General features: G+C 53.7%; 1 protein-coding gene across 16 annotated transcripts in view; it reads left to right on the forward strand.

Moving 5' to 3' along the window:
- Window positions 1–13,154, forward strand: part of KLC1 (kinesin light chain 1) — a 55,751-nt gene that overhangs the window by 40,126 nt on the left and 2,471 nt on the right. For 4 of the 16 annotated variants that reach the window (XM_059374082.1, XM_059374080.1, XM_059374083.1 and 1 more), the window contains exons 14-16: window positions 5,605–5,735; window positions 9,247–9,313; window positions 10,337–13,136. The exons of 2 other annotated variants lie outside the window; for them this stretch is intronic. In XM_059374082.1, the coding sequence (XP_059230065.1) occupies window positions 5,605–5,735; window positions 9,247–9,313; window positions 10,337–10,402 (264 nt within the window). In that variant the 3' untranslated portion in view covers window positions 10,403–13,136. Of the gene's footprint in view, window positions 1–3,312; window positions 3,364–4,059; window positions 4,647–5,604; window positions 5,736–9,246; window positions 9,314–10,336; window positions 13,137–13,154 lie in introns of those variants that run through there. 10 more of the 16 variants (XM_059374088.1, XM_059374085.1, XM_059374089.1 and 7 more) reach the window with 6 other exon arrangements.

The raw sequence follows: 13,154 nt of genomic DNA on the forward strand, positions 1-13,154 counted from the left end.
GCTTTCCTATACTCTTATCTTTTTGAAGGTATTTATTTGGGGGATTTTCTGTAGATGGAGTGGTTTGGTAAGGATACAATATTTTCTACATAATATTAGAGGCCAAAATTTTAGGGAGAGCGTCTTTTTGACTGTCTTTATCTGGCAGCTGCCTTGCTTTGGTGTTTCTGTGCCAAGACAACCAATCAGCATCTGCTTTTCTATTCCCCCAGTGGGCAGTAGTCTAACACATCAACGGCGGTGGCCAGGCCTCCTCTCTCCTGCGTCTGGCCACACTGTGTACTGTACTGCCCCTGTGATTCCTGTCGCCCTGCATGCCTCACGTAGAGGGTCACATCCCTTCCCTGGTCTGCAGACACCAGGCTGCAGGTTTTGGTTCTCTTGAATGAAGTTCTGGAGGAACTTTTTCTTGAGACAGTATTTCTAGGTCAATCCTGTCGTGCAGTCCCGTCATAAAATAATTTACAGTGCAGAGTTCTGTCTGAGACTTGGGTGAGGGAAAGCTGGTTTCCGCCCAGTGTGCAGGGCTGGTAGGCGGCTTCCTGTGGGCTTCCCGTGGGGCCTGCTGCCGGAATCACGGATGCAGAGGGCAGAAGCCATCCTTCCTCTGAGTGCATTCTTGGCCCTGCTTCCATTTCACATTTTCTGTCTTGCTTTGGACATGCTCACTTAGCACACTCACGCGGGGGTGTGGACACCTTTTTACTTGACTCTTGGACACTGGAGGCTCTGGGTCTTCTCCAGAGGCCATCGCAGGGCTTATTGGGGGGTGGGGGTGGTCCACGGGGTGAAAAAACGTAGATCCCAGATCTTAGGTCGTTCCGGACTTTCCTTGAGCCGCAGAAGGGGCCCTTTCTTCTCAGAGAGTCTGAGATCAAGCATCAGGTGACTCCGGAACTGCCTGGGGGTAGTGCCTGGGCTGCTGTGCTCACCGCCGGGCCCTGCAGCCCCTGCTCAGACCCGGCTCAGTCCCGCCTTCGCCGGAAGGCCTGGCTCGCAGGTTCTGAGGAGGTGGTGCTGAGCTCTCCCGACCTCAGGCCGGACTTTCATTTCCAGAGCGTACTGTGATGGTTTAAGAAGAGGTGATACAGGCAGTACGCACACCAGGACTTTTTTCAAGTCTGCCCGACAGAGGTGCAGATGTCTGCTGCTGAAGGAGCCCCGTGTGGATGCTGCCTTCAGCCTGGATGCCTGCACTGCGCCCCCATGTTAGACTTTGCCCCGGTGTGAGACTGAGCGACTCAGGCCCTCAGAGTGGGAGTCCGGCGTTCCCTGTGGTGATGAGGCACGTGGTTGAGAGCAGCGGCCACCCGCAGTCGTTTACCTGTGCACGGTTTGGGTGCCAGGCCGTCCAGACCAACTGGGAACAAACTGGGAGTTTAGGTGCCGAGGCTAGACCCATCTTCTGTAGTTTCGTATTTCAACCTGATGTTCTCTAAAGGTGGCTTCACGGTTCTGCTGGTGCGTGTTATTCTAGGAACTTGTCACACTTACAGTGAGAAAGTGCCACCTAGATTGTATCTTATATTGGGGTTCTGCATTAGATTTTAAGTTTTTAAAAAAGGATTTCGGTGCCCTTTAAAAAGTTAACTGCTGCCGCAGGGAGAAGCCTTCTGTTGCCATGTGGGGCGGGCGCTCCTGCAGCGCGGGGACGGCCATCCCGTTCTGTTGGCATAGCCGTGTGCGGGAGCCCGTGTATGTGAGTGAGTGTGGTTGGTCCCAGTATTCAGAAATAACATGAAAATCAGAGGGCAGTGTGGGCCAAGGTCGGGCAGTCTAGGTTCTGATTGTGCCCTACAGCTGCCAGGAGTCTGGGTCCGCACAGAATCCCGTGCTGTTAAAATGCCGGAGACGTAAGGTTACCGAATATACTGTAATCATTCATGTGACATTTCTGGATCAAGTTTTTAGGGAAGTGCAGTTCTGTTAAGTACATACCATTAAGATGGTGATTAAAGGACTGGAAAACGTAACTGCCTCACGCTTATTTTTGTTATAAAGAACACAGAGCTGAAAGTCATTGTCAAGATAAGTCTGAGTTCTCTCTTCTGGTCCCGTTAAAGATGCAAATGCTGTGTGCATAGGAATCCTATTTGGCCAGATTGGATTGCCTTTACTTTACCCGCTGTGCATATGGCTGCCGTCCCCTCTGAGGGCTGTGGCCACGTGCCTGGAGTCGGGGCCCCTCGAATGCGTGGGCTTCCTGCGCTGCACCATTGTGCAGCTGTCCCACGAGGGCCCCAGCAAGCATCACATCCTCCGTTCCGTCTTCTCCACTCTGTTCTGTTTCTGACTTGCCAGTTCCCAGCAGGGCCCTTCCGGAGGAGCCCGCCGCTCCTGCATGCATGGGAGCACTTGTTTTCCCAAAGATACTGACCTCATGCCCAAGATGACTGAGGAATGGGATAGTACAGACTGTTAATTAGAAATAGAGTTAGTTTTAAAAATGGTATTAGGAAGGGGCACCTTCCTAAGCATCAGTCGGTTGAGCGTCTGCCTTTGGCTGGGGTGGTGATCCTCGGGCCTGGGATCGAGCCCTACATTGGGCTCCCTGCTCAGTGGGGAGCCTGCTTCTCCCTCTGCCTGCCTCTCTGCCTCTGCTTGTGATCTCTGTCAAATAAATAAATAAAATCTTTACTTTTACTAAATAAAATCTTTTGAAAAGTTATATTAGGGAAACAACAAGAGTATAACAAAGAAAAAGAACAAAGAATTACTGCCTTTTGTTTCTTAGCTTATATGCTACAGTGTTCATTTCTGTTCAGAAACCCACTTCTTTGATGTTAAGTATTCTTTCCTGGCAATACAGAGAAGTAGACTGTTTTTGAAAGAGTTAGAATGCGGGAGACCTCCCAACTCTCCAGCTTTTACTGAACAGAAATCCACCCGGGGTTGGGGTGGGCTTTGGGGTGGGCTTCTGCTGTTGCTCCCACTGGTTCTGGAGGGTGAGTGCGCGGAGGGGGTGGGCAGCCTGCTCCCCCCCACCCCCGCCAGCCAGGTGCTGCCTCCCGAGCCCAGCTCCTGGGCGCCTGCTGCAGGGCGAGGGATGGGGCCGGGGAGGCCTGTGTGTGTCCCACATGAAGTGTTTCCGGAATCTGGTCGCTCCCCTGTAGTCTGCTGAGTGGCCTGGGAGGGATAAGGAGCACTGCCGTAGTGTAAGCGATGAATTCTGAAACGAACTGCAGGATTGTACTGTTTGCGGAATTAACAGTTAAATGTCCTTTCTCTGAAAGAGCAACAAGAACTTGTGTTTTCTTGTCCTCCCAACATTTGCGGGAAATTGGTAACAAATCTTATTTTTCCATTTTAAAGATGAGAAAAATGAAGCTCGGGCTGGTTAAATGATTTGCTGAGCGTCCCATGGTGAGTCAGAGCGGGTGGGGGCTCGGTCCCTGCAGGCCGGGGCTTCCGTACGGGACCACTGGGGTTCCGGTCTGCTGAGACCCGGGGTGCACTGCTGCCTGTGGAAATCCATTTTCTAGAATTAATCTTATTTTGGATAATTTGGATCAACTGCATGTTTAAAATGTGCTAAAGACTAAAGTCATTGGTTTTTTTCAAGTTTTTGAACTGTCTAAACGGTTAGAGCTCTTAAGAGAAAGTCCCCTCTGATGTCAGAACTCCACAAGAGTTCAGGGGTGTCAGAGGATTCCTGATGAAGTTAAAGGTTTGATGAACGGCCTCTTCTTATGTGCAGCCTTTATCTTTTGGTCACTGTTGATGTTTCTCAATATGGAATCTCCTTTCTGTACAGTTCCTGGACCTCGTGATAGTAAGTATCCTGGAGATTTCTAGCACAGTGCTAATCCACGCTCTGGGCACGGAGTGTTACTTTGATGACACGAGTGACTAGTCGTAAAAGGCAGCAGACGGTCCCAGTACCTCTTGGTCCTGGGCTGATAGAAGCAGGCGGAAGGTGATCCCGGATACTAAAGGGATGAGAAGCACTGCCGAGATCTGTGACCTAGAAATACTGTAAGCCGCGCTGCGTTCCGTGGGGGCTGGCTCTGTTCTCACAGTGGGCTCACTGGGCTCTCTCTCTCCGTTTCTGTCCGACAGGCCTAGCTGCCTCATGTGACGCTCACACTGTCTCCTGCATGACGGGCGGCTCCTCCAGCTTTCCTTCTCTCTCCAGTGCTGACTGCTGTGTTTAGCAATCCCCTAGGATTCTTGTCAGAGCGCCACCTCTCTGTGACTGGCCATTCCTTTCGGTGCTGCTGTCCTTTTTGGGGGGTTCCTTATCTCTGTATACATGTAGCTCTGCCAGATATGTACTTAGTAATATCAACTGTGTTAATAAAAACCATTTACTGTGTGATACGTGAGTTTAAGAATTAAGAGCGATTAGTCGTTCACTTTGATCAAAGGTAGTTAGAAGTCTCCTGCAGGTGTTAATGCCGTGGCATGACAGTGACCGTGGAACTAGCTAGGCCGTAGGAATAGGGCATGTGCTGCTTCTGTTGCCCTCTGAGACCCGGCGGGGCTGCCCGTGCCCCGGGCTCTCCCCTTAGGATCTCGCTCAAGTAGCATTTGCTGTGTAGTCTCTGTGACATTTTGGCAATTTTGCTTTTCTCCACTAATCTTTAAGTGTTCAGTGATTTGTGTATTTGTGTCTTTCTAACTTCTAATAAACTCACTCCAACTGACCCGTGTCTTGGTGTCTGTCTGCCCGGTAGAACGTCTCACTCTCTCCGTGGAATGCGGCACTGCGTGGCTTCTTGAAGGAACGGGGCTGCTTTAATCTCACTGAGTGATTCATTCTGAGAATAAAAGTTGCTCATACACACAGTTTTTCAAACTCTGGTTCTTGGTTTTCATACCCAGATAGATACCGCCAGATGTTTCACTGAGTACCGGGGCCACTTAGATGAGAGCCGGACACACCTGCAAGGTGTCGGGGGTTCAGTTATTGTATGGAATGACTGTTTTATTTAATTTCTGACCACATTTACAGTCAACATTTAATAAAACTTTTTAAAAATGTACCAAAGGGGCGCCTGGCGGGCTCAGTCAGAAGAGCGTGTGGTTTTTGCTTTGTGGGGCTGTGAGGACAAGCCCCACTTCGGGTGTAGAGAATGCTCGCGTCCATGCCTCAGTAAACATGATGGAATGTACGGAAGAAGCAGTGCACCTAAGTGCTGCCTGTGCACGAAAGTGTTAAAAAAAGCTGTCTCTGTCAGCCCTCACTGGTGTGGGTCCAGTTCTGTTAAACGGGGACCAGATGCTTCTGTTTTTATTAAATGTGGAATTTGATTTGGGTGATCTTCCAAGAAGCAGCCTTAATTTCCTTGAGACCTTTTCCATGTGTGACCTTTTGTTTCAAAACAGCGATAAGATTTTTGGGGATATTATTTTTTGTTTGAACTTCATGGTCAGAGGTTTTCGTGATCATTGGATTGTCTTGACTGAAATTTAAAGTGGGTAGATTTCTATTTAAAGTGTATTTACAAGACCTGGCGAACGTAATTTCTGTAGCCGCCGTATTGCCAGCAGGTCACAGACAAGTAGGCCAACCTGATGTGAGTTCGTGTTTGCATTCAGCTTTGCCTCTCAGGAGGCCAGGACGGGCCGTCTGCAGTCTCACATGTTTCACGTCTCTTTCAGGACGGCACGGGATCTTTAAAGCGCAGTGGCTCCTTTAGCAAACTCCGGGCTTCAATTAGACGCAGCAGCGAGAAGCTGGTTAGGAAGCTGAAGGGAGGAAGCTCTCGAGAGAGTGACCCAAAGAACCCCGGGTAACTATCCTCCTGCGGCCCCTGCTGACCGCCCCACCGCGCGGCGTCCCGCTGCTCCTCGCGTCCCCGCCCCGGGGCTGGAGCGGCTCCGGCCTCGGGGCCCGCAGAGAAGCACCGCGCAGCTTCGGCGCCCAGGCTGGAAGGGCGGGCCTTCCCGGCCTGTGCGGTTCTGCGGTTTTGTTGCTGCGCGTTCAGAAGAGCCCCAGCATCGACCAGTGGGAGCTTTGTATGAAAACGCGGAGCACGATCACTTGCTTACACTCGATAGCTGTTCCTTCTCTTTTTAAATTAGTGTTAGTGTAAATCCTTTAAAATTAGCTTTTAAAATCTTTTGAAAATCGTACCAGTAGCTGTGACTGTGTGAGACTCACCGGCATTACTGCAGGGAGAGGGATGGTGTTAAGCAGGATCGCAGTTGGAGGACTGGAGCGGAAGCGGTTCCTTTAGGGATCGGGAACAACAGCCCACATTTCTGTGTGTTTAAAGGAGGTAGACTCATGGGTCTTAGAGTCTCTTGAACAACAATATTGAAGTTGTCAAAGGAATTTGGTTCGGAATTCTGTTCTTTGCAAGATGCAGCAGGGTGTTAACAGTCTGCCCCGGTTTCTGGGTTATTTCTGGCATGAACAGCATCTTGTTTGGGATGCGTTTCTCAGAGGCACTCTTTTGTCAGCTGTTTTGTGAAACTCTGAATTCCTAAGTGGTGCCTCCTTTTTAAAGATGGAGTCTGAGTAAAACTCCGTTGTCCAAGTGACTCTACTTCCCCGTCCATGGGCAAGGAGTCTCCTGCTGCCGGACTGGGAAGTGGGGCCCCTTCGCACAGCGTGTCAGAGACTGGAGGTGAACAGGCTCTTCCAGCTGCCTGCCGGGGCATTCTGAGGGGCGTCTCATCTCGTTCTGGTCTCTGTCAGTGAGGGCCTACCTCCTGCACCCCTGGGCCCCCCCGTGCAGCCGTGTAGGCTCAGCCCCTGAGCTGGGGAGCAGAGGCCCTGGTCTGCTTTCCGCCCTGTGCCCCAGGTGTCTCTGCTGGGGACACACACATTTTTTTGATGGCACGTATGGCAGGACAAGGAATTTGATCTGAGTAGGTGGCTGTCACCCTGCTTCTCAAGGACGTTTCCAAGCCCGTTTCTGAAGAGGGAGTCTGTGAGCGCCACATGTTTGTTGCGAAACTGCCTGGGAGATGCAGTGTTGAAAGCCAGCCGGGGCTTCTGGAAGGACGTGGGGCTGAGCAGCAGACTGCCGTCCTGTCCTGCTCTCGGCACCAGAGCCGGCCGCCCGACGGATGAATGTGCATCCGGGAAAGGAAATTGCCTTTGGGATAAAGTGCTTGTTTTAAATTATTTACAGAACTAAATGGTAGGTCACTCTGCCCCGTTTTTGTTTTCTGGCCACGTAACAAGGATCCGAACAAACCGTTGAACAGTTGCGTAGCAAATGTCCGTGGACTGGATCTGATGTGCGGAAGTGCCCTGTCCCCGCGGTCCTCTCCATGCGCCATCGATTGGCTCCTTCAGGGCAGACACGCTGTGGCCCTTGGCAGATCTGGATGTTCTGAAGCTTTTTAAATGCAGAGTCCAGTTCTGGCACTAAGTCCGTGACCTGGCCCTTCCTCCCCACGTGACAGAGCTCAGTTCTGTGTCTCCCTCCTGTGCCGGCTTCTGTCTCGGCTGTGACGTATCCCTGCGAGCGCCCTCACAGCCCCACGGGGCTGGCCGCACGCGTGCGCGCACGTCGTCCCGTGTAGTGCTGGAGGTGGTCCCTCACTGAACTTGATAAAAACGTCAATGGCTCTAGGAATTTTGTCCCATAAAATGCATAAAACTGAGTCCTCTGTCAAGGTGAGAGTGACTGTATTCACTGGACCAGTGGCTCTCAGACCTGAGCATCCGCGTCTCCGGCGGGGTCTGAGCAGACCGCCGGGGCCCCAGCCGTCAGTTCATGGTGCAGTGGGCCTGCACCCCCCACCCCTCACACCACTGACTTTTCTAGCAAGTTCCCAGCTCGTGCCAGCACTGCTGGTCCAAGACCACATTCTGAGAAGCCCCAAGTTGGTGTTCTTCCTGTTCTGTCCACGGTGGTGGGGGGGGGGTGTGGATGGAGCTCGCTGTGCCGGGGGAGACTTGCGGCAAGGTCAGGTTGTCTTTACTTGCGTCTTGTAAGGAAAAGAGTGTGAGGAGGGGAGTCCTATGACTCTTAGAAAAAGTCCGTTGGCCACTTAATAAGAATTAAGTGTGCAAGTTGCCAGTGCGATTTGGTGTGAATTTTCCTTTGTTCTTGAGTAGTGCTGTGTAGAGGAAGCTTGTGCAGAATCCAGCCGCACTTACGTAGAATTCGTGGGGTTGGCGTGTTCGTGTTTGTCCTGGCTCGGGGATTTTGGGAGTGAATTTTACTTGAGGTTAAGTGAATTAAGGTCTTTGCTTTTGGTGGAGCTCATTCGGTGAGAACTCGGTAAGTACCTGCCGTTTTCCGGACGCGGTGCCCATGGTGTTGGCGGCCACTCGGTGGGGACCTGGGCCCTCGTGCCCATTCCCGGCACACTGACACGACTGGTCTTGCTGACCGTCACGCGCGCTCGAGCCTCACGGCCGCGCGTCAGCTCCCAGAGCACACGCTCGCACGCGCTGCTCGTGCCGAAGCCGCTTCACCGTTGCAGTTCCTGTTGCGGACGTTTGGAAAGATCCCCGAGCACCCGTTCTTTTTTATCTTTCGAAGCGAAGGTGGTTTTCTGTTGGAGGGCGTGTCTGCTGGCGGTAGGCGGGAGTGGTAGCGTGGCTGGCCCCCATTGCGCTCAGGGGGTAGGTGATGTGCAGGATAGTTCATCAGGTGTTCTGAAGGTGTCAAGTGGGAGAAAAAGTTAATACACATTTAAATTACTAGATTTCCTTGAAGGTAAAGCCATGAAATTTGTTTCAAATTTTGGTTTGAAAGCAGAGGAATCCTAGCTTCTGAGTTTATTTGGCTAATAAAAAATTTTTCCTTTTAATATAAAAACATACAAAGTACACAAGCATGTAGATATGTATCAGATCTTAACGCTGAGCTTCAAGAGGTCTTTTACATGGTCCCTTAGGGTGAGCGGTGAGTTTGGGGGAAGCGCCAGGCTCCCTTCTTCAAACTGACCTGACGTGCCCGGCAGACTCAGGCTGAGCCAGAGGGCTGGACAGGCAGAGCTGCTCAGCTCCTCCGCGAGCCAGGTGTCACATGGGGACGTGTAACCACGTGTGGGGTTTACACACAGTGTTTCAGACAGTGTGTCGCTGAGACAGACACAGGGAAACTGCTTTTTCTCTACTGGGGTTTACATACGGATACACCTGGGGCGTCCATGTTAAGAACTGGACAGACACCCCAGCCCCAGTGAGATAAAGGCCCACGCTCCATGAGGGACGGCTCCAGGGCCTCCCGCACGGTGACAGAGGCCTTGGAGGGGTGTCTTTGCTGTGTTTGCTGCTCTCGGGTGACTGACACGCTGGTTTGTCCTTTTGCATGTCCACTGACCTGTTCACAGCATGAAGCGGGCCAGTTCCCTGAATGTCCTTAACGTGGGTGGCAAGGCCGCTGAAGACCGTTTCCAAGTAAGGAGCCCTGCCCCACTCAGTGCCCTTGACTCCCTGGCCGAGGCTCGCTGGGCAGCCGCAGGCCCTTCCCGGCACCACTGCCACCTCCGACGGCCTCGGGGACACTTCAGTGTCTCTGGGTCTTAGAGACGTGGCATAATGACATTCCCGGATTCTGTGTTAATCTGATTACATGATTGTGGGAATGTGCGTCCTGAGCGTTCTCTGCATATTCACGCATTTGAATGGTCGAATTAAGCCAATTAAAATTTAAATATTCTGATAAAGTAGTATCAAAACTTGGCCACTCAGTGGGTATTATTAATTTGTATGATTTTTAGCCTCTGGTAAGTTTGTAACTAATTCATTGTCCAGTTAAGCTGTTGTTCAGTGTTTTAAAACTATTAGGCCTTTACTTAATGTAACTGATGTACTGTCACTTGCACACCAGTCTTGAGCACTCGTTCTGGTGTCCCAAGGCTTGCATGAAGCTGTCCCCTTCACATTTAAAACTGTGGCCCCTTCTTCTCTTCCGATGTTCCATTTCTTTCAACATCTGGTGTGACTGTCTGGCTGTGGCCAAGGGTGCTGAGCGGACCTGGCAGCCGAACTTCCGGCCGGGAGAGCCTTGTGGCGGAGCGGTTACTACTTGTCCACCAGTGACCAGAGTGCCTGGCCATTGCACCTCTTAGCAGCCCCGGTCCAGCTGTTCACCTCTCGGACACTTGCTGGCGGTCGCAGGCCACCCTCCTCAGGCCCCGCACCTTAGGCACTGGCTGTTCCCAGGGTGCTTTCTGCCAGGCCCCCGGGCAGACGTGAGGTGCTGGTAGCGCTGGGCCGTGTGCCCAGAGCGCGCCCGCTCGTGAGAGCAGAAGGTGCGGTTGTCCCAGTGGTCCTGGGCTCATGTTTCCGTGTTGGCCCGTGCCCGGGAGCCGAGCAGACTCAGGAGTGGTCCTGCTGTGGTGCTCACACCCTGCGCCAGCACCCTTGCCCTCTGGAGTACGGGTGAAGTGTAATTTTTTCATTTGTTTTCTCACACAGGAACGAAATCCTTGTCTGGCAGACTCGCGAGCTCTGAGTGCCAGCCACACTGACCTGGCCCACTGAGGGCCGAGGCAGAGCTAGCTAGAACCCCCGAGACTAAAGAAGCACTGAGGCCCGCGGGCTTTGCCGTGCCCCTCCCCACTCAGCAGGGGCCCCCCAGCTCCGGGGTTGCTTCCTTTTCTAGCTAAGTGCTGTCGCCGCCTCTTGGAGGTTTGCCTTGAATTCTGTTAAGCTGTCGGCACTGCTAGCGACCAAGAGGGGCCAAAGTGTGAGCGTGAGACCGGCCGGGCGTGGAGGCCCGCGGAGGCCCCGGCAGGTGGCTGCAGCTCGTTGGGAAGCGGCCGCTGCTCCCGGGACACTTGTACTCTCTGCCGCTACGCCAGGATCGGTTGTAAATGTTCACACTGTATTAAGGCTGTAAATTCAGACTCTGGAACCTCGCGCTGCTCCCTTCTACACTGTGCATCTGATGGCCTCTGGCAGTGCCCCCAGGGTTCAGAGTGGCGCTTGGGAGCGGGAGAGATGGGGGCCGCCCTGATGGGTTTGGGTCTCGGCTGAGCCCCGCTCCTGCAGCGCAGCCACTCCACGCGCTCTGCCCAATGCGCCGTGGGCTCCTGCGCCCGGCCCTGCGGAGGCCATGCCCCCCTGCCAGCCCCTGAGCATCAAGCACACGGGGGCGTGGGTCTTTTTTCAAAAGGTGTTCTTTGTAGTGTTAAGTAGCACGGGGTAGGTTTTGACGGGAACGTGTCCCAGTCCACCCTGCAGCCCTCCCCGGGAGGGGCGGCGTGAGGCTGCCTGGTAGGTTCAGAACATTCTGAGCAGATGACAGGGTTTGTGACTCCAGAGGGCAGCGGCGGTGAGCAGGGGGACGGGCGGGAGTGGGGAGATGCAGCCTGCAGGGGAGGGGGTCTGGGAGACGTGGTGCTTCCCGGTGACAAGCTGCAGCTTGTGACTTTAATGTTATGTGGGGTTACTGCCAGGACACGTGCTTTTGCCTGTCCCCAGGCACCACCTCCTCCTGAATCGCACTCTGCCTGGGTACGTGTGAGGGGTCTTCCTGGGGGTCCCCCGGTACTACACGTGTCCCTTGGGGGCTGCGGGCTGGGAACTTGCAGAGGGTCCCATCATTTAAGACCACAGGAGCACGTGGCCTTGCTCGTCAGTAGGGTGTGGCCGTGTGCCTGTTCCTGCCCAGAGATCGGTGCTCTGTTCTGCCTGCAGGTGCCCATGGGTCTGGCTGGGGGGCTTCCACGGCCGCCCCCTTTCCACAGCGCCCGACTCTCCGGTGTTGCAGCTTCTGGTGGGCCGGGAGTGCTCTCCAGGGTTGGTTTGCACGAGGGATGGGTTGTGAGATGCTCAAGCCAAGAGAACAGCAGCGCCGTGTCCTCGTGTCCCTTCGAGGCTCAGGAGCTGCTGGGGCATGATGTGATCAGTGGGGAGGGCCCTGGGAGCTGTCCTGTCCCCTCTGTCCGAAGGGCTCTTCTCAGGCCATGAAACTGATCTGGTGCATTGGAAGCTTAACCCGTTTCCCTTAGCAACACATGTGTCTGGAGAACATGGGGCCGAGAACAGGATTTAATGTCCCGCTCGCAGCAGAGGGGCCTTTGTTGAACCCTCCCCACCTGGGAGCCCTCGGCCCTTGGTTCTCTGAAGGGCTGTGAGGAAACGTAGCCAGGGTGAGAGAAGCCAGCCGGCCTCCCAAAACACACGTCATCGAAACTTCCATGTCTCTGGGGTTGTCGTCTGATTTCTGAACTTGTACCAAAACAGAATGAGCCCGGGCATCCCTACTTCGTGGATTCGAACATTCTTGAAGAGAGCAGCAGTGGGGGGTGGCTGTCTCTCTTCCACAACATGTTCCTTTCCCAGTGAGGGGACCCTTAGAGTGCCAGCCAGCACCCACTCTACGTGCTTCCTGTGCAGTTCGGGCCCCTGGCCAGAGGACAGACAGGAGCCGGCCACCGTCTGCAGGGCCCCTCCCCGGCATGTCAGAGCCGGGGAGGCGGTGGGAGGCCTGGGTCTCCTGACCTTCCCGACTTCCCCACGGCAGCCGCCCTGGCAGCTTGTGGCGCTCGTGTCGTGTCTACAATATCGTAGGGAGTCTGTTATTTCCTGTTATTAAAAAATTCCTGTCCTTTGTTTGTTCCGAAAGCTGCTAGAATATCATGTAAGAGAAATTCAGCGTTTGTGGTGACCTACCAATACCATCCTTTATGGTTTCCAGAATATGCGTCCATCACTGTGACTTTATAGGTGTTTTTGGAGGCACGTTGCGTAGATGAGGCTGGGTTCTGAGATGTTTCCGTCTGCCCTTCCTCCTGACCACCGCACCGTGTAGTCCTCAGACTCCCGAAAACTCGAGTGCGGTGAAGCAGCGACCAAGGGGGAGCTTCCGGTCAGCCGAGGGAGGCTCGTCGGTGCGGACCGGCATCCTGCGTGTGCCTGCGGCAGGCGGAAGGACGCGCACTGTTCCACGTTTATGGAGGGACCCCAGGTCCGCGAGGCCTGTGCGATGAGCTTGAGGAGAGCCTGGGACGGAGGGGACGGTGCAGGGCCCGGCCCGTCTGTGTCGCGGAGCGACGCGCTGCTGCCGGGGCGTCCCTCTGGGATGGGTGGGCAGGGGCCCCAGTACTGACGAGCGCGGGTGGTGTGCGCCCCCAGGGGGAGGCCCGTCTGGCACGTGTACCTACAGTCTTCGATCGTAGTTTTCTGTTTGTGTGATTTGCTTAGAAAATAATTTGGGATTGTTTCTATTTAATTACAAAAATAAAATGGTTTATTTCCTGTTATGAAGTTCCTGCACTTGTACAAAGGC

The sequence above is a fragment of the Mustela nigripes genome, chromosome 13, assembly GCF_022355385.1.
Source record: "Mustela nigripes isolate SB6536 chromosome 13, MUSNIG.SB6536, whole genome shotgun sequence".
NCBI classification, from domain to species: domain Eukaryota; kingdom Metazoa; phylum Chordata; class Mammalia; order Carnivora; family Mustelidae; genus Mustela; species Mustela nigripes.